Source organism: Macaca fascicularis, chromosome 6 (assembly GCF_037993035.2).
Source record: "Macaca fascicularis isolate 582-1 chromosome 6, T2T-MFA8v1.1".
Taxonomy (NCBI): domain Eukaryota; kingdom Metazoa; phylum Chordata; class Mammalia; order Primates; family Cercopithecidae; genus Macaca; species Macaca fascicularis.
The window spans coordinates 188,583,831-188,607,292 of record NC_088380.1 but is presented as its reverse complement, the minus strand read 5'-3'; the positions used below and the strand labels follow the sequence as shown (position 1 = coordinate 188,607,292).

Genomic DNA, 23,462 nt, shown 5'->3' with positions numbered 1-23,462 from the left:
CCCATCCCCTGCTCTGGAATCAGACGGAGGAAGGCATGGATGCAGGCTGAGATTGAGGTCAGTGTGAGACCTCTCATCCCCTGCTCTGGAATCAGATGGAGGAAGGCATGCATGCAGGCTGAGCTCGAGGTCAGTGTGAGACCTCCCATCCCCTACTCTGGAATCAGATGGAGGAAGGCATGCATGCAGGCTGAGCTGGAGGTCAGTGTGGGACCTCCCACCCCCTGCTCTGGAATCAGATGGAGGAAGGCATGCATGCAGGCTGAGCTGGAGGTCAGTGTGAGACCTCCCACCCCCTACTCTGGAATCAGACGGAGGAAGGCATGCATGCAGGCTGAGCTGGAGGTCAGTGTGAGACCTCCCACCCCCTGCTCTGGAATCAGACGGAGGAAGGCATGGCTGCAGGCTGAGCTGGAGGTCAGTGTGAGACCTCCCATCCCCTGCTCTGGAATCAGATGGAGGAAGGCATGGATGCAGGCTGAGGTGGAGGTCAGTGTGAGACCTCCCACCCCCTGCTCTGGAATCAGATGGAGGAAGGCATGCATGCAGGCTGAGCTGGAGGTCAGTGTGAGACCTCCCATCCCCTGCTCTGGAATCAGATGGGGGAAGACATGGATGCAGGCTGAGATTGAGGTCAGTGTGAGACCTCCCATCCCCTGCTCTGGAATCAGATGGAGGAAGGCATGCATGCAGGCTGAGCTGGAGGTCAGTGTGAGACCTCCCACCCCCTACTCTGGAATCAGATGGAGGAAGGCATGGATGCAGGCTGAGATTGAGGTCAGTGTGAGACCTCCCATCCCCTGCTCTGGAATCAGATGGAGGAAGGCATGCATGCAGGCTGAGCTGGAGGTCAGTGTGAGACCTCCCACCCCCTGCTCTGGAATCAGATGGAGGAAGGCATGCATGCAGGCTGAGCTGGAGGTCAGTGTGGGACCTCCCACCCCCTGCTCTGGAATCAGACGGAGGAAGGCATGCATGCAGGCTGAGCTGGAGGTCAGTGTGAGACCTCCCACCCCCTACTCTGGAATCAGATGGAGGAAGGCATGCATGCAGGCTGAGCTGGAGGTCAGTGTGAGACCTCCCACCCCCTGCTCTGGAATCAGATGGAGGAAGGCATGCATGCAGGCTGAGCTGGAGGTCAGTGTGGGACCTCCCACCCCCTGCTCTGGAATCAGACGGAGGAAGGCATGCATGCAGGCTGAGCTGGAGGGCAGTGTGAGACCTCCCACCCCCTACTCTGGAATCAGATGGAGGAAGGCATGCATGCAGGCTGAGCTGGAGGTCAGTGTGAGACCTCCCACCCCCTGCTCTGGAATCAGATGGAGGAAGGCATGCATGCAGGCTGAGATTGAGGTCAGTGTGAGACCTCCCGTCCCCTGCTCTGGAATCAGATGGAGGAAGGCATGCATGCAGGCTGAGCTGGAGAGATGAGCTGGGTGGCAGAACAGTCCTCCCATGACCCTAGACCTTAAGTGCTCCCACATGCTCTCAGGCATGTATCAAACCAAGAAAGCAGGCTAGGAGTGTAACACAGCTACCTGTGTACAGGGAGCTACGAAATACTTGAGCTGAGCAAATGACACACAAGGAGACAGAAGCAGTATGACTTTTACACAGTGACCTGGCTGAAATCATTTCAGGCTCTCATTAACCAGGCAAGCTCCACTTTCTCTCTGAGGTAGGTAAACTTGAGGGGTAAAGTGGGAGTTGGGGAAAACAGAAAAGAAAGCCTGGCAGTATTTCTTCTAACTCTGTTATAAATAAAAAGTAAAACATAAATGCCCTGTCTCAGTGCCCAAATGTTAGGTGAAAACATGTTTGTCATCTCAGTCACGTGACATGGACTGTAGCAGAGCAGTACACACGTCGTCATTATTCCTTTCCCTCTGCACGTTGTGTGCTTTCTCAGTTTTATAACGTACCTGATCCACTTGTCTCATCACACTAGCTGCAAACAAGGCCACTGAATGTCACACCAGGTGGCCAGCATGTCTGTGAAGGGCGGAAACTGGGGCAGCCAAACAGCTGGCAGAGGCCCGCTAGAAAGTCTCCGATGCCCACTCCATGGAGGACTCCACACTTAAAAGACAAGGTAAGCACGTGTCCGGCTGCCTCACTAGCTATCCCCCCAAATAAAAAAATAAAAGTAACCCCTCCAGGGAACGTGTGTACACACAAAAGTACGTGCACACAGCTACATGCAAAGGGGAAAGGCTGGGAAGGAACCAAATTCACCTCTGAACACCAGTTACTTGTGGCGAAGGGGCAGGTGAAGCCGCCTGTCCACATTACTCACCTTTTCAACTGATGAGCTTGCATCGGTTTTGGCAATTTCTCATAAAAAGGCAATTTTCACTCCTTGGGTGATCACCCAGGTCCTGCAAAACTGAGCCACCAACAACCACCTGCACCACTTCCCATGAGGCCAAATAATGGCTTCCCTCAAAGCTCAGCCCTCCCACCCACCTCCCAGTCCTGTCCCATGCAGGGGGCTACCGGCCTCCTGGGGTACAGGGGTCCAGGCCAAACCCAACCCATAGACGGTTGGTGAAACCAGCATGTATCCAAGGGCCTTTCCCCAACCTAGGCCACGTGCCCACTGCATAGATAGGCCCGTGCTTGCTCCCCTAGGACACAGACTCCCTTTTCTTCAGTTGGAATGAGGGATGGGGAGATTCGATGGTGTCCTGTACAGGTTGGTTTCTTCAGTTGGAAGGAGGGATGGGGGGATTCGATGGTGTCCTGTACAGGTTGGTTTCTTCGGTTGGAACGAGGGATGGGGGGATTCGATGGTGTCCTGTACAGGTTGGTTTCTTCGGTTGGAACGAGGGATGGGGGGATTCGATGGTGTCCTGTACAGGTTGGTTTCTTCGGTTGGAACGAGGGATGGGGGGATTCGATGGTGTCCTGTACAGGTTGGTTTCTTCGGTTGGAACGAGGGATGGGGGGATTCGATGGTGTCCTGTACAGGTTGGTTTCTTCGGCTGGAATGAGGGATGGGGAGATTCGATGGTGTCCTGTACAGGTTGGTTTCTTCGGCTGGAACGAGGGATGGGGAGATTCGATGGTGTCCTGTACAGGTTGGTTTCTTCGGCTGGAACGAGGGATGGGGGGATTCGATGGTGTCCTGTACAGGTTGGTTTCTTCGGCTGGAACGAGGGATGGGGGGATTCGATGGTGTCCTGTACAGGTTGGTTTCTTCGGTTGGAAGGAGGGATGGGGGGATTTGATGGTGTCCTGTACAGGTTGGTTTCTTCGGCTGGAACGAGGGATGGGGAGATTCGATGGTGTCCTGTACAGGTTGGTTTCTTCGGCTGGAACGAGGGATGGGGGGATTCGATGGTGTCCTGTACAGTTGATTTCTTCGGTTGGAACGAGGGATGGGGGGATTCGATGGTGTCCTGTACAGGTTGATTTCTTCGGTTGGAACGAGGGATGGGGGGATTCGATGGTGTCCTGTACAGGTTGATTTCTTTGGTTGGAACGAGGGATGGGGGGATTCGATGGTGTCCTGTACAGGTTGGTTTCTTCGGTTGGAACAAGGGATGGGGAGATTTGATGGTGTCCTGTACAGGTTGGATGCTAATCTGATGATGTGCTCTTGGAGAAGCTTGCCTGAGTTCCGCGCTTTCTCAGCACATGATGTGTGCTGCTCTTCAAGCTTCAGAAGTCCCAGAAGGAAAGTGTTTCTGCAACCCCCATTTACTGGTGAACAGAGGTCAGGTGGTTTGCAGCTGGCCGAGCAGCTCTGCTAAGTGGCCAACAGGCTGGATCTGCGTCTCACTTGCAGAGGCCCTGCCTGGCTGCTGGGGCTGCCCTGAGACTCCCTCCTCCTCCTCTTCCCTCCACAGCTTTCCCGGCTTCTATCCACAGCTGTGCTCCAGGTGGGGAACATCTGTGGGTGCAGCAGGGTGCAACTACTCAGAGCCCAGCATGCTGAAGGGCCCCTGCTCTATGCTGTTTCCATATCCAAGCCCAAGCTCATCTATAGCTTCAGCAAATCCAAGCCTCCCTGAATACCCTGCAAGACCAAACTGAGCCCTACAACCCCCACTACACTGGTTAGCTGCCAGTCCCAGCCCCTGCTGCCTCCTGAGCCACTGTCTGTATAGTTCTGAAGTCCTTCAAGAATGTTGAGAACCTAAGCTGACTCTCACCCAAAGAGGTAAACAACCAGGGGCCTCCATGGGTAGAGAACATACCCAGACAGGTTCTGCTGCCTGTAGGCTTGATGTCCTTCCCCTACAACACACCATGCTTGCCAGGCTGGAAGAGGGGCTCCAGAAACTTGGGAAACCTGGGCCTGTATCTGGCATATGGAAAAGAGGCCTGGAAAAGCACCACTCCTGTCCATGAAGCCCCCAGATGGAACCAGGTAGTTGGAAAACACATGGGCACCAAGCCTGACCGCCACTCAGACCCACGTGGGAACTGCAGCAGTGACTTGCTCCCTCTGCCGCTCTGGCTGTACCACTACAGGAGGGAGGAGCATCTAGCCCCACGCGTGAGTGGAGACACTAGGTGTGGGCAGGTTCCAGTGGTTGCTACAGCTGAACCTTCCCAACCAGGTCCATGCAAGGCCGTCTCAGATGGGTGCGCACTTGGGCTGGGCAAGGACACCCCTCAGAGTGAGAGCCACTGAGCAGGGCTGTCACAGAGGCCCCTTTTCCTGCTCCAAGAGCAGGTTGGGGGAGTATGGGGGACCTCTCGCCCCTCCCAGCTGCTTCCAGGAGCCACTTCTTTCGAGATGAGGCACTCTCCTGCCTGCCCGTTCCCATTTGGCTGCAATAGACCATTGCCAACATTCAGATAACAAAAAGGGGCCTCACCTGTTTCCCCGACACGTCGGAGGCAGGTGGGTATGCCCAGAACCTATACATCGGCCCACCCCAGGCTATGCTGACTTCATCTCATCTGGGGTGGGAATTACCAAGAGACCATCACACAGGCCGTGGACAAGTTCTACAAGAGCCAGGTAGAAAACCACCGTGCATGCTGCCCGGCACCCAGCTCACACACACATCTCTTATGTGACAGCTTCCCCAAAGCAGGCTTTGAAGTCCAGGCTCCCCGAGAAGCCTGGGGAGGAGACTCTGCCAGGCTAAAGGGCCTATTCCCAAAGGTGCCACCCTCACCAGTCTCATCCTGACAATCTTGGGTTATTTTTGCCCTGAAGTTTTGGAGAGGGGGACAGGGAGACACAGACAGTACGCATTAGCCACCTTTCCAGAGAGCATCAGACCTCCAGACTGGGCAGGTCAGACCTCCACTCGGGCGTTTCTCTCACTGGCTGCCAGTTGGGGGAGGAAGCAGCATTGTGAGCACCTGCCCATCTCCCCAGGTCCTGTTCAGAAACCCCATCTGTGCCTCTGGAGAGGCTGCCCTGAGCACACAGGCCCAGCAACCACCCTCTATGGCCCCCAGGACCTAATCCCCTTCTGCATAGGGGTCAGTGCATGTGAGTATACACTGGGCTTGATTCCTGCCCACTAGTCCCTGCCAGATATCCCATACCCACCTCAAGAGAATGAGGTCACACAAACACACCCAGGCCGTCATGGTGATGGAGCAGCTGGGGTCCTACTTGCCCACCCTCCATTGCTGGTTCAGAGCCAGCTGTCTGACCACATTCCTACCGTGAGATGGGACTTTGGGGACATTGCCCACCAGGGTCACTGACCACTTTTAGGGTTCCAGAAACAGGGCCAGCTGGTCCCCTAGAAGTCTGGAACATGGGATAAGCCAAGGCTTGCCTTCAGAACAGGTTTTCCACCACGTGGCCGCCCAAGGCCCAGGGCATCTCCAGGTTCATGTGAAGCCCGCCTGCCATGTCCACAGCCCATGCCGACCCCTCCTGGAGCCACTGGAATGCTTGTTCCGGGGCACGTGACAAACCCAGACAGCTTCAGCCTTGCAGGACAACCACGCAAATCTGGCAGCCGTAGCCAGAGGGGGGCCCATAGATAGAAGTTGGAGGTGAAGCCAGATGCTATGAGAATACTTTATTAGGCAAAATCATACTATAAAAATGCTTTAAAATGCAGCAGGAGGAGAGGTGAAGACACGAACAAGTGCGTAGTGACACATGGCAGTCAGAACACAGTAAAGAATCCACACTGCTTCCCCCCTTTACCTAGAAAAGGAAAGTTCTAGGCCTCCTCCTCCTCCTCCTCCTCAGCATATTCCTCAAACTCCTCCTCCTCGGCTGTGGCATCCTGATACTGTTGATACTCAGAAACCAGGTCGTTCATGTTGCTCTCCGCCTCCGTAAATTCCATCTCATCCATCCCCTCGCCGGTATACCAATGGAGGAAGGCCTTGCGCCGGAACATTGCTGTAAACTGCTCTGAGACACGCTTGAAGAGCTCCTGGATGGCCGTGTTGTTCCCAATGAAGGTGGCTGACATTTTTAGCCCCCGGGGTGGGATGTCACAGATGGCTGTTTTGACATTGTGGGGGAGCCAGTCAGCAAAGTAGCTGCTGTTCTTATTTTGAATGTTGAACATTTGTTCATCCACCTTCTTCATGGGCATGCGACCCCTGAAAATGGCAGCCGCCGTTAGGTAGCGGCCATGACGGGGGTCACAAGCTGCCATCATATTCCTAGCATCAAACATCTGCTGCGTAAGCTCAGCCACCGTCAGGGCCCGGTACTGCTGGCTGCCCCGGCTGGTCAGTGGGGCAAAGCCGGGCATAAAGAAATGCAGCCGGGGAAATGGAACCATGTTCACGGCCAGCTTCCACAGGTCAGCATTCAGCTGGCCTGGGAAGCGCAGGCACGTGGTGACCCCGCTCATGGTGGCAGACACCAGGTGGTTCAGGTCACCGTAGGTGGGCGTGGGCAGTTTCAGGGTCCTGGAACAGATGTCGTATAACGCTTCGTTGTCTATACAGAAGGTCTCGTCTGCATTTTCTATGAGCTGGTGGACCGAGAGGGTGGCGTTGTAGGGCTCCACCACCGTGTCTGACACCCTGGGCGAGGGCAGGATGCTGAATGTGTTCATTATCCTGTCTGGGTACTCCTCCCGGATCTTACTGAGCAGAAGGGTACCCATCCCAGACCCCGTCCCCCCACCCAGGGAGTGGGTCAGCTGGAAACCCTGCAGGCAGTCACAGCTCTCAGCCTCCTTTCTGACAACGTCCATCACTGACTCCATCAGCTCCGCGCCTTCTGTGTAGTGTCCCCTGGCCCAGTTGTTTCCGGCCCCACACTGACCTGTAAGACAGTACAGCCAGTCACTCGATGGCCAGGTATACGGTCATCAGTGGTCACCATAATGCAAAAAGGGCCAAGTGTCACATGAGGTGAGCGCAGCGTTCTCCCTACAGGTGAGCAAATGAAACCCCTCCCCCAGAGTTACAGGGCAGCAGCCTCCCCTGTTAGAAATTAAGTCAGGAGTCAAACCTGAGACAGGCTAACAGACCTCCCTGCAGGTGGCTCCTGCCCATTTTCAGGGAAGGCAGTAGCCACAGCCCCAGCTCAGCTCCCTGAAGGGAGTTGACATCAGTAGCTCTTGACCTTGAGGAGACACCTGGGCCTTCCTCCCAAAGCCCGTTTAGGAGGCAGTTGGAGCGACTTGACTCGGAGAATAGGAGGGTGTTCAGGGGCCCTGGATCCACGGTTCCCACGGCGACGACCTTGGGGCACTCCTAGATTTTGAGCGGCTAAGGAACCTCACCCCAGTCCTCGCCCACAGCTCACCAAAGATGAAGTTGTCCGGCCTGAAGATCTGCCCGAAGGGCCCCGAGCGCACAGAGTCCAGGGTGCCCGGCTCCAGATCCACCAGCACAGCGCGGGGCACGTACCTGCCACCTGAGAGGGGCGGGAGGGCATGAGCGAGGGGAGGGCCGCGTTCCCAGGAGGGCGGTGGGGAAGGTCGGGGTCTCACCGCAGGCCTCGTTGTAGTACAGGTCGATGCGCTCCAGCTGCAGGCGGCTGTCCCCGTGGCAGGTGCCCGCGGAGTCGATGGCGTGTTCATCAGAGATCACCTCCCAGAACTGCGAGACGGGAGGGGCCGGACAGGCCAGGGCCAGTCACGGGGGTGCCCCATCTCCTCTCCCACCCCCACCCTCCGCACCCCCATCCCTAGGCCGCCGTGTCCCTGGGTCCACCCCGGCCGCCTCGCCAGCCGCCCAGTCCCACCGCGTCCCCGGCAGGGACCCGCCCCCGCCACTGCCAACATCTTCCCTGGCCACCCGCAGACCCGAGCTGGGCCCTCAGAGGCCCCGCTGCCAACCTTGGCGCCAATCTGGTTCCCGCACTGCCCGGCCTGCGTGAGCACGATCTCCCGCATGGCTAAGGCGGGATCAGGGCGGCAGGAGAGACGCGAGGAGGAGGAGCAGATGCGCAGTGACCCAGCCCGCCCTCCGCCAACGCTGAAATAGCCCCGCGCCCACCTCCCCCAGCCTCGCATCGGGCTCCCAGAATAAGCAGCAGCTTGACTTCCACACAGGTGTACCCACCTGTGAGTCCCTTGGCGTTGAACGTCTGTTGGGGAGCTCAGGTGTCCCTGCTGCGGTCCTTTCCACGTTGGGGAAAGCTGGTCAGCTGGAGAACTTCCTCCCACGTCTTTACTAAGACTAAATCCCTAGCTGACCCGAAACTGAATTTTCCTCCCATGTGGGAGGGGAGGACTCTTGTTTCCACACTCACAGAGTGCCTTGCACCTGTCCTAGATTGATGACATATTTTTGTAATTGATGAGTCTTTTCATCTATTAGGAGATCTGTGGTTAGGAAAGGCCTTCCCTATGTTAACAGGACTTCATTATAAGTTTTACTTTGGAGCAGTTCAAACCTGCAGTAAGCTATGGGTGTTAGAGATAGTCAGGCCTCTAATTTAGCTAGAGTCTTCTTTAGAGTAGGATTAGCCCTTTCACCTTTCCAGAGGACCACAGTCTCCACGCAGAGTGAAGGTCATATTGGATTCTTCAAGCTGAGGATAGGTGTTGGGATACACCTGCTGTGAAAGATGCGCCCTTGTCACTTTGCAGGCTTTTAGATTTCCGAAACTGAGGAGTTATTTCTTCTGATAAACATTTTTCAGATGGGGTGGGGAATGCCTCGATCTAACCAGTGAAGGTATCAGTGAGCATTAGCAAATATTTGAATCTCCTGCAGAAAGGCAGCTGAGTAAATTAGAGTTGCCGGTTCTCACCTGGATAGGTTCCTCAATTTTTGGACAGGTTTAACTGGAGAAGGAGAAAATTGCTGGCCGTTTGGGTCATGTCAGGCACAGAGCTCTCGGTGCTGAGACACCTGTTTTAGTGTCTTGAAAATATTTACCCCATAAACAAATGAGACATTAACAGAAACTATCCCTTCTAGGGTGAAAAGAATCATGAAAGTGCTGAATTATATTCCTATGATTGGTACTTGGCATTAGTAATTTGTTACCATCCTTCAGTCAGCCAGAGGGGCCCTGGACTGAAATGCAATCTCTGGCCCATTTTTGTTCTTCAGAGTATTCTGGCCCAGTTCTATGCATGCTGACCAGCAAGCCCATAAGCTTCATTGGCCCTTTCAGTGCAGGGGCCTTGGCTGTGGCATCTACAAGGGCATTTCCTTTTACATGGTCGGTCTCTCTTTTGATGTCCTCTGCAATTAATTATAGTCACTTTTTGGCAGCAAAGCAGCATTCTAACAAGCTCGAAATCTGAATGATGTTGTATGGAAAAGCCCTTGGGGGTCAGGAGTCCCTACCCATTCCAAACTGCAGCATAAGCATGAAGCACTAAAAAATCATACTTGGAATCAGCGTAAATGTTAACTTTTAAATCCTTTCCCAACTGCAGGGGCCTGGTAAGTTCAATTAACTCAGCTTTTTGAGCTGAGGTAGAGGCCAGCAAGGCTTGTGCCTTGATTCTCTTGTGCTGACTAATAATGGTATATCTAACCCTCCTGTTTTCCTGATGCATAAAACAACTTGCATCTGTTAACCACTCTTCCTTGGGATGGTCAAGGGATTCATCTCTCTTAAGTCTGGCCTCCTAAATAAATTTGTTTCATAACCTGTGATGTGCTTTGGCTGTGTCCACAGTCAAATCTTATCTTGAATTGTAGCTCCCATAATTCCCATATATCATGGGAGGGACCCAGTGGGAGGTAATCGAATCGGGGGATGGGTCTTTCCCATGCTGTTCTTGTGGCAGTGAATAAGCCTCATGGGATCTGATGGTTTATTTATTTTTGAGACATAAAAAATAAATCCTTGAGGGCGAGGAGCACGAGGCTCAAGTTGGATTTGAATGGGGGAGGGGTTTAGTGCATTTCCCAGAGCCTGCGTGGCCCAAACCTCAAGATTTACTTGAGACAACACCTCAGGTGGTAAATGTGACAGCTCATTCTTAACTTTTTTTTTCCCCTGAGGGGTCAGGAACAAAAGTAACACTTTCTATGCTTTTTGATCTGTGAGGGTGACCATCACTTGGTCTGAGTCAATAAACCTCTCCCCAGTAAGAGGTCAGGTATTCAGACAGTACTAAAAAGGCAGATGAGAAACCCAGAGCCCCTGGAAGACAACTTAGAAGATGTGAAAAGCAGTGTTTTTGGGCTTGGCCATCATGAGAAGACAGGAGCCCCTTGTATTGAATCAGGACAGAGTCATCTGCTCCCACACCTAATAAGAAGTTAATGCTCCTACCTGCCACTTCAAGAGTCACCTGAGGCTCCTCCATCTCTCGATAGCTAACAGTGCAATGGGAGCGGAGGTAGGAAGCATCAGGCCCTACCACTTTTGAGTCTGCTGGGCTTTGATGATGGCTCCCTTGGAAGCACAGTGCATTTCCTTCGGCAGTGGCCGACCTTTTTACAGAAGGCACATTGGTTGATATCCAAGGCACAGTGGCCCAGAGGCACGGACTGGGACTTTTACCTTCTCACTTCCTCTGCGAGGGCCAGGGGTTAAGGGGCTGCCTCTGAAATGGTGGAGAGCACAGGCTTCAGCTAGAAGCTGGGCCTCTTGGGAGATTTGCTTTATTTTATGTTTTCTCTGCCCTATTCCTGTGATGGAAAACTGCAGAATCCAAGTCTAAAATCTGAACCACGGGAGTCTGGAAGGCTAAGGCTGCTTTTGGCGGCTTCCTGCAGATATCAGAAGCAGACTGGGCTATAAAATAAACTCCTAGCAATGCCTGTCCCTTCTTGGAGTCAGGGTCAGTGTTAGTGTATTCCCTGAAAGCCTATATTATCCACCCTTGTAATAAGGCTAGGTTTTCATCTTTTCCCTGAGTAATTTTCCAGACTTTGTAAAAATCAAAAAGCTTTATCACACTTTTTTTGATTCCTTCAAGGAGTCAAATGATCATAATTTTTTCTCTATATATCCCACTTTCTTCCCAATTCATTTCTCTTTTCTAGATTCTAGTTCTCTTTGGGGTCCTAGTCAGGCACTGCTGTGCCTCCTACTTGATAGGTGTCATGTCCCTGGTTGCAGGCTGCCACCCTGTTAGCATGTGCACTAACCACTCCCGTAATACACTGCTTTTCTACCACGCAGCAGGTAAACACAAATATATGCAAATCTTGCCTGCTCAGATCATACATCAAGGTTAGCCTTTCAAATTTGTCTGTGAATTTTCCTGGAACCTCTGAAAGCTGTTTTAGTTTTTCCTTGCATATGGCTAATTCAGATATAGAAAAGGGTCCATATACCTATATAGTGTCCCTATTATCATCTGTCACTTCCCAGAGAGGGCAAACATTCAACTTTGCCAGCTGATAAGAGGCCCTGCCGCATGTTGTTCTGGTGAAGCTCAGGTGTTTCGAGAGTGGGGTATGTATGTAAGACAGGACTCGAAGGGCAGGGAGAAGATGATGCCCGGACACTAGATAACTCTGGAAAACCAGAAGAAATTAATAACATGTTGCACACCTCACCAGAACTGGAAGGAGTCTGTGTTTTTACGGGGTGCTCGGACTGGCAGGGGAGAGTTCAGCCCCAGCTAAGAAAAGCCTAATATTAAGAGGCACTTGCATTAGAAGGGTAATCAATTATGTGCCATCCCTATTTTGTCTTTTCCTCCATCAAACATATAGAAGCCCATTTTAACTTTTTATCTTGACCAAGTATCAGAGAAGCCTGTATGTAAAGTATTTCCTCCCATTTAGTTTCTTAGTTTCTCTTCTATAAAACAAATTAAGCTGCAAAAAAAGGGGGAGGGGAATGGGAAGGCTGTAACTTGTATGTTGTAATGTATTGGTCCATTTTCACACTGCTACGACAAAACTCTCTCAGGAAAAAAGTGACGTGCTGGGTTTAGAAAGTAGGGTCCAGCTGCCCTATACCAGCTCATCAAAGATGACCTTATGGTTAAGAAATGAGAGAAAACTGTTAAGAAAAAGTCTCACATTCTCCATCTTGAGGCTGTTTACAGGGGGTTGTCATAAAAGAGGCTGTCACTAAACAGGCAGATCTGATCCTATCATGCAGGGCTGTGAAATGCCACATTTCAACTCCTAGTCATAATGATGGAGAGGTTATTGCTGATCGTTTCTGATAATTAAGGTACAAAAATACTAGATTCCGAGACATCCCTTTTTTTCAGTGTCACTTGGACCAGTGGCAAATTAAATAAGCAATCAGCTAAAAGTCAGAGGATCCTTAAGGAAAGTAAAAGCTAAACTGTTTGGGGCCTCTTTCCTGTGGCAGCCTCCGGGCTACTACAAAACAGAGGCGGTGAGCAGAAAGGTGACAAGATGCAGAGCACTCAGGTGAGGGACAGAGAGCACAAGGTGGACAGTCCAAAAAGAGAACTTGGCAAACATCTTCTTTAGCCAAATCCATTCTTCTCAGTATACCCCAGGGCCCCTAACCTTGTGAGCTTGGCCTCTAATCTGAGGATGACACCCCCAGGTCTCTAACTTCGGGCTGAGTCTCTCACCCTAACCTTATACCCTAGGGCCTCTCACTGAAGTAATAGTGGATAATCGTTCTTGCCCACCTGAATGGCTTCACGACTCCAAAAGACGGCCCACTTGCCAGCCGATTGATTCTGTGTGGATTGTTTTCCTTGGAGTGGGGGTCTTGTCTTGGTGTCCCTTCATGGTGTTGCCGAAAGATGTTGCTGGAAAAGAGGGTCCTGATACAAATCACAAAGTAGGATTCTTAGATCTTATGCAGGAAAAAATTTGAGGTGAGTCAGAGAGCACAGTGAAGGAAGCAAGTTTATTAGAAATGACTCCATTACAGAGTTGGACATCCTCAGAAAACAAGAGCAGGAATGCATTGTCTTTTGTTAGTGTCTCCACTTATAAGTAACTATAAAGAGAAAGAGTTACAATTAAACTTGAAAGGTGCAGATGTACTCACTAAAGTTGGGGCTATTGGTTTTAACAATGACCATTCGGGCCGGGCGCGGTGGCTCAAGCCTGTAATCCCAGCACTTTGGGAGGCCGAGATGGGTGGATCACGAGGTCAGGAGATCGAGACCATCCTGGCTAACACGATGAAACCCTGTCTCTACTAAAAATACAAAAAATTAGCCGGGGGTGGTGGCGGGCGCCCGTAGTCCCAGCTACTCGGGAGGCTGAGGCAGGAGAATGGCATGAACCCGGGAGGCGGAGCTTGCAGTGAGCTGAGATCCGGCCACTGCACTCCAGCCTGGGCGACAGAGCGAGACTCCGTCTCAAAACAAAAACAAAAACAAAAACAATGACCATTAACCTGTTGACCTAAGCTAGCTCATTAATATTATCTTTAAGAAAAAATGCTGCACTTCTAAGACATATGTTTTTGAGGCTTGGTGGAAGATGTCTTGTATGGCCAAAAATATTCTGCAATTGTAATATGTGGCCAGCTAAAAAATGTGGCTATTTTCAGACCATAAGTGTTATCCTTCTAAATGCCTTGTGGGTACCTAGCTACTCATATTAAGACAGAGTATTCTAGTCATGTTTATTAAACTAGAAGCTTGGTAACCATGAGTTCCTCTAACACCGCAAGTCTCCTCCTCAAAGATAAAATGTATTTCTTAGGAATTTTGTGCATTTTGTTTGATGGCATTTGGTATGTTTACCAAAATGGCAGAAAAGAGTGAAATTAGTCCTCAAAGATTTCTCAGGATTGGATATAAACAAAATGATTATAGGTAATATGCAAGTTGATATGCAAAAGAAATTTTGTTTGAAACACAATGAGATTTTTATATTTATTTATTTATTTATTTATTTATTTTTTATTATTTTGAGACAGAGTCTTGCTCTGTTGCCCAGGCTGGAGTGCAGTACACCATCTTGGCTCACTGAAACCTCTGCCTCCCGGGTTCAAGGGATTCTTCTGCCTCAGCTTCCCAAGTAGTTGAGATTACAGGCATGAATCACCACACCCAGCTAATTTTTGTGTCTTCAGTAGAGATGGGGTTTCACTCTGTTGGCCAGGCTGGTCTCATACCCCTGACAAGAAGTGATCTGCCCACTTTGGCCTCCCAAATTGCTGGGATTGCAGGCTTGAGCCACCGCTCCCAGCCACAATGAGGTTTTTAAATAATTCAAACTGATTTCTTGCTGTTGAGCAAGGAGCTGAGCAAATTTATCATGGGCCTGAGATCATGGGCCTGAACTAGGAGAAGACTGAAGACAGACTCTGGAACACACGTGATTAATTACAAAGGAAACCAAATCAAATTTAATAAGGCTGTACTTCTTAGTTTCAAGATGTTTCCCTTCATTTTGAAATGTGGTGTTATTCTGTGAAGAAGAAAACTAGTGTTTATCCCCAGAGTAAAGAACAGGGTTCCCTGCAGGGATTGATTGACTGAGAGCTGTGGCTCAGGATTAAAAATCTTTCTTTTTTCCACTTATAAACTAAAAATTAATTTCTAAGCCCCTATTGACTAAATGGACCCCTCTTCTTGGATAAGGACATTCCAAAGTTAACCTGAAAAGCTAGTTCAAGCCATGGGTCACACATGCCTCATTATACTCTCTTCCCTTTGGTTTTAATTTTAATTGTTAATTTATTTTTGTGGGTACATTGTTGGTGTATATATTTATGGGGGTACATGACATACTTTGATACAGGTGTGCAATGAGTAATACATAATAAAAAACGGGGTATCCATCCCCTCAAGCATTTATAGCTTGTGTTATAAACAGTCCAATTATCCTATTTTAGTTTTTATAAAATGTATAATTAAATTGTTTTTGACTATAATCACCCTGTTGTGCTATCAAATACTGTCTTATTCATTCTTTCTAACAATTTTATTTTACCCATTTAGCATCCCCACTAACCCCCTGTTCCCTCACTGCCCTTCCCAGCCTCTGGTAACCATCCTTATATTCTCTATCTCTATGACACCAATTGTTTTGAATTTTAGCACCCACAAATAAGTGAGAACATGTGACATTTGTCTTTCTGTGCCTGACTTATTTCACTTAGCCTAAAGACTTTCAGGTCCATTTATGTTACTGCAAATGTCAGACTCTCATTCTTTCTTATAGCTGAATCATACTCCATTGTGTACATATGCCACATTTTCTCTATCCAGTCATCTGTTGATGGACATTTAGGTCTCTTCCAAATCTTGGCTATTAGCAACATTTGTTTTTGACTGACTTCTGGATAAAAGCCACCTTAACTGGCGTGAAATGGTATCTCATTTTGGGTTTGATTTGCATTTCTATGATGATCAGTAATGTGGAGCACCTTTTCATTTGCCTGTTGCCATTTGTATGTCTTCTTTTCATAAGTGTTCATTTAAATTTTTGTCCACTCTTTCTTTGGATTACTACATTTTTTTCTTTCTTTCTTTTTTTTTTTTTTTTTTTTTTTTTTGAGATAGAGTCTTGCTGTGTCTCCTAGGCTGGAGTGCAGTGGCCCAATCTCGGCTCACTGCAACCTCTGCCTCCCAGGTTCAAGCAATTCTCCTGCCTCAGCCTCCCAAGTAGCTGGGACTACAGGCGTCCACCGCCACACCCGGCTAATTTTTGTATTTTTAGTAGAGACAGGGTTTCACCATATTGGCCAGGCTGGTCTCGAACTCCTGGTTTTGTGATCCACCCACCTTGGCCTCCCAAAGTGCTGGGATTACAGGCGTGAGCCACCGTGCCCGGCTACTACATTTTCTTCTATAGAATTTTTGAACTTAATATATTGTAGTGTATTAGTCTGTTTCTGCACTGCTATAAAAAAACTGAGACTGGGTTATTTATCTATTTATTTATTGAGACGAAGTCTTGCTCTGTCACCCAGGCTGGAGTACACTGGCACGATCTCAGTTCACTGCAACCTCCATCTCCCGGGTTCAAGCAATTCTCTGCCTCAGCCTCTTGAGTAGCTGGGATTACAGGCACCTGCCGCCATGCCCAGCTAGGTTTTGTATTTTTAGTAGAGATGGAGTTTCACCATCTTGGGCAGGCTGGTCTTGAACTCCTGACCTCGTGATCCACCCACCTCGGTCTCCCAAAGCACTGGGATTACAGGCATGAGCCAATGCACCTGGTGAGACTGGGTAATTTATAAAGGAAATAGGTTTAATTGAGTCACAGTTCCACATGGCTGGGGAGGCCTCAGGAAACTTACAATCATGGCAGATGGGGAAGCAGGCACCTCTTCCATGACAGCAGGCGACAGAGCATGTATGTGAAGCAAAGGGAGAAGAGCCCCTTATAAAACCATCAGATCTCATGAGAACTCACTCATTATCAGAAGAACAGCATGGGGGAACCACACCCATGATCCAATCACCTTCTACCAGGTCTCTCCCTCAACATCTGGGGATTACAATTCAGTATGAGATTTGGGTGGAGATACAAAGCCTAACCACATCATGTAGCTATTAATTGATTTTCAGATGGGTAATTTACAAATATTTTCTCCCATTCTGTGGGTTTTCTCTTCACTTTGTTTAAGGAAACAATAATAAAGTTTCCTTCACTTTAAAAAAACTTTCTGACTTGCTGTAATTCCATTTGTCCATGTTTGCTTCGGTCGTCTGTGCTTATGGGGCATTATTTAAGAAATTTTTGCCTAAACCAATGCCCTAAAGAGTTTCCCCAATGTTTTTTTGTAAAAGTTTGATAGTTTGAGGTGTTAGGTTTAAGTCTTTAATTGATTTTAATTTGATTTTTGTATGTGGCAAGAAATAGGGTTCTAGTTTTATTCTTCTGCCTATGGCTTGCCAGTTTTCCCAGCCCTATTTATTACAGAAACTGTCTTATTTTTTGTTGTATGTTCTTGACACTTTCATTGAAAATAAGTTTAGTTTAGCTGTATGAGTTTGTTTCTTTTTTTTTTTTTTGGCTTTTGTAACATTTTATTGTAGGAATATAGTACCTTATACATACACAAAATATGTATTAATTGACTATGTTTTGGTTTTTTTTAACCATCCTTTTTTTTTTTAATACTTTAAGTTCTAGGGTACATGTGCATAACGTGCAGGTTTGCTACATATGTATACTTGTGCCATGTTGGTGTGCTGCACACATCAACAGTTCTCTATTTCATTCCATTTGTCTTTATGTCTGTTTTTATTCTAGTGTCATGCTGTTTTAATTACTATAGCTTGACAGTATAATTTAAAACCAGGTAATGGGATTCCTCCAGTTTTGGTTTATATGCTTAGCGTAACTTTGATTATTATGGTGTTTTGTGGTTCGGTGTATATTTCAGATTTTTTTTTCTATTTCTGTGAGGAATGTCATTGTTTTGATAGAGATGGCATGAAATGTATAGATTGCTTTGGATTGCGTGGACATTTTTTAAAATACTGATTCTTCCAATCTGTGAACATAGAAATATCTTTCCACTTTTTTGCATTCTCTTTCATTTCTTTTATCAATGTTTTACTTTTTTTTTTTTTTTTTTTGAGGTGGAGTCTGGCTCTGTTGCCCAGGCTGGAGTGCAGTGGCACGATCTCGGCTCACTGCAAGCTCCGCCTCCCGGGTTCATGCCATACTCCTGCCTCAGCCTCCCAAGTAGCTGGGACTACAGGCGCCCGCTACCATGCCTGGCTAATTTTTTGTATTTTTGTAGAGACGGGGTTTCACTGTGTTAGCCAGGATGGTCTCGATCTCCTGACCTCGTGATCCACCCACCTCGGCCTCCCAAAGTGCTGGGATTACAGGCATGAGCCACCGCGCCCGGGGGGTGTTTTACATTTTTAATTGTTGAGAACTTTTATTTCTATAGTAAATTCCCACACATTTTGTTTTATTTGTGGCTATTGCAAATAGGATTACTTTTTTGAATTCTTTTTCAATTTGTTGACGGTTGGCATACAGAAATCCTACTGATTTGTATATGTTGATTTTGTATTTTGCAAATTTACTTAAGTTATTACTTCTAATAGCTTTTTGGTGGATATATTAGGCCATTCTCACATTGCTATAAAAATAATCGGTGACTGGTTAATTTATAAAGGAAATAGGTTTAATTGGCTCATGGTTCCACAGGCTGTACAGAAAACATAGCACTGGCTTCTGCTTCCGGTGAAGCCTTTGACAACTGACAATCAAGGTGAAAAATAAATCTGGGTGCTTGCACATCCCATGGTAAGTGCGAGGGCAGGGGGAAGTAGTACACACACTTTTAGATAACCAACTCTCATGAAAACTTACTATTGTGAGAATGGCACGAAAGGAAATGATGCCAAACTGTTCATAGAAATCCTGCCCTCATGATTCAATCACCTCCCTACTAGGCCCACTTCCAACATTGAGGATTACATTTCAATATAAGATTTTGGTGGGAACACACATCTAAACCATATCATTTTGCCCCTGGCCATTCTAAATCTCATATCCTTCTCATATTTCAAAATACAATCATGACTTCCCAATAATTCTCAAAGTCTTAACTCATTTCAGCCTTAACTCAAAAGTCAAAAGCCTCATCTAAGACAAAGCCAGTTTATTCCTCCTATAAGCCTGTAAAATAAAAAACAAATTAGGTACTTCCAAGATACAAATGAGGCATCGGCATTGGGTAAATACTCCTATTCTAAAAGGAAGAAATCAGCAAAAAGAAAGAGGCCACAGGACCCATGCAAGTCTGAAACCCAGAAAGGGGGTTATTGAATTGTAAGGCTCCAAAATAATTATTTTTGACTCTATGTCCCATTTCCAGGGCACACTAATGCCTTGGGATGTTTAGACCTTGTGGCTTTGCATGGTTCAGCCCCCACAGCTGCTCTCATGGGCTGGTGTTGTGTGCCTCTGGCTGGTATTGTGTGCTTCCAGCTTTTCCAGGTGCAAGGTGCAAGCTGTAGCTATATCTACCATTCTGGGGTCTGGAGGACAGTGATCCTCTCCTCACAGATCTACTAGGCCATGCCCCAGTGGGGAGCCCGCATCAGGACTGTAACCCTACATTTCTTCTCTGCATTGTTTTAGTAGAGGTTCTCCATGAGGGCTCCACCCCTGCAGCATGCTTCTGCCTGCACACCCTGGCTTTTTTATACATTCTTTGAAGTAAAGGTGGAGGCTCCCAAGTGTCAACTCTTGCATTTTGTATACCCACAGGTCTAACACCATATGAAAGCTACCAAGGCTTATGGCTTGCACCCTCTGAAGCAGTGACTGGAGTGCAGTGGCCAGGATGCAGGGAGCCATGTTCCAAGGCTACCCAAGGCAGCAGGTCCTGGGCCTGACCCCAGAAACTATTCTTTTAGGCCTCAGGGCCTTTGATGGGGGCCTGCCTTTTAGATTTCTAAAATGCCTTCAATTCCCCTTTCCCATTGTCTTGGTACCAACACTTGCTGGTTTTTTTGTTTTGTTTTGTTTTGTTTTGTTTTTAGATTATACAACTATCTCTAACAAGTGATTGCTCCACAGCCTGCTTGAGTTCCTCTCTTATACAAGCTTCTTACTTTTCTGCCACATGACCAGGCTGCAAAGTTTTCAAGCTTTACACTATGCTTCCCTTGTAAGTAAAAATAAGTTATAACTTACTTTTTTTGCTCCAATATGTGAGCATAGGTTGTTAGAAGCAGCCAGGCCACATCTTGAATGCTTTGCTGCTTAGACATTTTTCCAGCAGAAACCCTAAATCATCACTTTCAAACTCAAACTTTTATATATCCCTAGGGCATGACCAAAATTCAGCCAACCACTTTGCTAAGACAACATGCATGACCTTTGCTTCGGTCCTAATAAGTTTCTAATTTTCATCTGAGACCTCCTCAGGCCAGTCTTCACTGTCCAGATCACTATCAGCATTTTGGTCACAGCCATTCAACCAGTCTCTAAGAAAATCTCAACTTTCCCTCATTTTTCTGTCTTCTTCTGAGTCCTACAAACTCTTCCAACCTCTGCCTGTTTACCCAATTACAAAGCTGATTCCACATTTTCAGGTATTCTTATAACAATTTTCCACTCCTTTGTGCCAATTTTCTGTAGTAAGCTATTTTTGCATCGCTATAAATACCTGAGACTGGGTAATTTATTTTTTAAAAAGGAGGTTTAAGTGACTCATGCTTCTACAGGCTGTAGAGAAGGCATAGCACTGGCATGCACTTCTGGGGAGACCTCTGGAAGTTTACAGTCATGGCAGAAGTTGAAACAGAATCTTGCCATCACAGAGCAAAAAGCAGGAGCGAAAAACAGAGGGGAGAGTCATTACATGCTTTTAAATGACCAGATCTTATGGGAGCTCACTCCCTATCATGTGGATAGTACCAAATGGGATGGTGCTAAGCCATTTGTGAGTAATCCACCCTGATGGTTAAATCACCTTTCACCAGGCCCACCTCCAACACTGAGAATTACATTTAAATATGAGATTTGGGAGGGAACACACATTGAAACCCTATCAGAGGAGTCTTTATGTTTTTTCAAATATAAGATGATATCATCAACAAAAATGATAATTTGACTTCTTTTCCAGTTGGGATGCTTTTTATTGCTTTCTCTTGTCTGATTGCTCCAGATAGAACTTTCAGAATTATGTTGAATAACAGCGGTAAAAGTGAATATTCTTGTCATCTTCCAGATTTTAGAGGAAAGATTTTTAGTTTTTCCCCACTTAGTATGAAACTAGCTGTGGGTCTGTCACATATGACTCATTATGTTGAAATATGTTCATCCCATACCCAGTTTTCAAAGGGTTTTTTTATTATTAAAGAATATTAAATTTTATCAAATAACTTTTTAGCATAATGGAAATGATTATATGGATTTTTTCCTTCATTCTGGTTTTTTTTGTTTTGTTTTTTGAGACAAAGTCTTCCTCTGTCACCCAAGCTGGAGTGCAATGGCATGATCTCAGCTCACTGCAACCTCTGCCTCCTGGGTTCAAGCGATTCTCCTGCCTCAGCCTCCCAAGTAGCTGGAATTACAGATGCCCAGCACAGCGCCTGGCTAATTTTGTATTTTTAATAGAGATAGCGTTTCGCCATGTTGGCCAGGCTGGTTTGGAACTCCTGACCTCAGGTGGTCCGCCCACCTCAGCTTCCCAAAGTGCCAGGATTACAGGCATGAGTCACTGCACCTGGCCCCTTCATTCTGTTTATATGATATATCACATTGATTGATTTGCATGTTGAACCATCCTTGCATCCCTGAGATAAATTCCAGTTGGTCATTATGAATTACCTATTTATGTATGGTTTAATTCAGTTTGCTAGTTTTTTTGCAAATTTTTGCATCAGTATTCTCAAATATGGGCCTGTAGTTTGCTTTTTAAATGTATCTTTGTCTTGTTTTGATATCAGTGTAATCCTAGCCTCAAGGAATGAGTTTGGAAATGTTCTTTCTCTATTTTTCAGTCTGGTCCTATAGACTTTTTTTATTATGGCTTTAATTTTGTTACTTGTTATTGGTCTGTTCAGGTTTTGGATTTTTTTCTAATTCACTCTTGGTATGTTGTGTGTATCTAAGAATTAATTTCCTCTAGGTTTTCTAATTTGTTGGCAAATAATTACTCATAGTAGCCACTAATGATCCTTTGATTTTCTGAAGTGTTACTTGTAATGTCTCCTTTTTCACTTCTGATTTTATTAATTTGTATCTTCTCTGTTTTTTAGTTAGCCTGTCTAAATATTTGTCAATTGTTTTACTTTTCAAAAATTCAACTTTTTGTTTCATTGATCTTTTGCATTTCTTCATTTTAGCTTTCTTTCCACTCTGATTTTTATTATTTCTTTTCTTTTGAGTTTGGTTTCGCCTTTTTATTCTAGTTAATTAAGATGTATTGTTAGGTTATTTATTGGCAGCTTTTCTGCTTTTTATGTAGGCACTTACAGTTATAAATTTTCCTTTTATAATAGTACCTGTTTTACTATATTCCATAGGTTTTGCTATGCTATGCTTCCGTTATCATTTGTTTCAAGAAATTTTTCCATTTTCTTCTTAATATTTTTACTAACCTACTGATCATTCAAGAGCATATTGTTTAATGTCCACGTGTTTGTATAGTTTCTGAAATTCATTTTTTAATTGATTTCTAGTTTGTTCCATTGTGGTTAGAGAAAATGCTTAATATTACTTCAATTTTTTTAATGTTTTTAGACTTGTTACTTAACATATGGTCTATCCTTGAAAATAACCCATGTGCGGAGAAGAAGAATGTGTATTCTGCAGCTGTTGGATGAAATTTTCTGTAAATATCTATTAGGTTCATTTGTTATATAGTGCAGATTAAGTCTGATGTTTCTTTGTTGATTTTCTGTCTGGAAGGTCTATCCAACGACTAAAGCAGGGTGTTGAAGTGTCCAGCCATTATTGTGTTGATGTCTCTTTCTTTAGCTCTTATTAATATTTGCTTCATTTATCTAGGTGCTTTAATGTTGGGTGGATATATATTTCCAATTATATCCTCTTGCTGAATTGATCTCTTTATTATTATATAATGACCTTCTTAATATCTTCCTACAGTCTTTTGTTGAACTCTATTTTTGTGTGGTATAAGTAAGGCGATTTCTGCTCTTTTTTGGTTTCTATTGGCATGGAATAACTTTTTCCATCCTTTTATTTTCAGTCTAAATGTATCTTTATCTAAATGTATCTTTATAGGTAAAGTATTTTTTTTATAGGTCACAGATCATTGTCTTGCTTCTTTATCCATTCATCCACTGTTTGTCTTCCGATTGGAGTATTTAGTTCATGTACATTCAGTGTTATTATTGATAAGCACTTACTCCTACCATTGTTACTATTTTCTGATTGATTTTTGTCCTCTCATCGTTCTTTTCTTTCTTCCCATCTTCCTGTTAGTGAAGGTGATTTCTGTAGCAATATTATCTAATTTCTTGCTTTTTACTTTTTGTACATCTGTGGTATGCTTTTTGATCTGAAATTACCATGAGGCTTGAATATAATATCTTATAACACATCATTTTAGACTATGGACAATTTAACATTGATAGTATAAACAAAGAAACAAGCAAAGCAGCTAATAAAAACTCTACAGTTTAACTCCATTACCATTCTTTTAAACTTTTTGTTGTTTCTCTTCCTTCCTTATTTTACCGTCAATGTCTTGGAAATATGTTGTAGTTATTTTTTATTGGTTTATTGTCTAC

General features: G+C 46.2%; 1 protein-coding gene across 2 annotated transcripts; it reads right to left on the bottom strand.

Annotated features, from left to right (window-relative positions):
- Nucleotides 1-5,987: 5,987 nt before the first annotated feature.
- LOC102139269 (tubulin beta-8 chain) lies at nt 5,988-8,594 on the bottom strand. Of its 2 annotated transcripts, none has more exons than XM_073995075.1 (4): nt 8,464-8,594; nt 7,890-7,998; nt 7,703-7,813; nt 5,988-7,216 (listed from the first exon to the last, which is right to left on the bottom strand). In XM_073995075.1, the coding sequence occupies exon 4, from the start codon at nt 7,155-7,157 to the stop codon at nt 6,150-6,152; it is 1,008 nt and encodes a 335-aa protein (XP_073851176.1). In that variant the 5' UTR covers nt 7,158-7,216; nt 7,703-7,813; nt 7,890-7,998; nt 8,464-8,594; the 3' UTR covers nt 5,988-6,149. The 2 variants fall into 2 exon arrangements, with proteins under 2 accessions (XP_073851176.1, XP_015306987.3); XM_015451501.4 differs by lacking the exon at nt 8,464-8,594 and adding an exon at nt 8,238-8,428.
- Nucleotides 8,595-23,462: the final 14,868 nt, after the last annotated feature.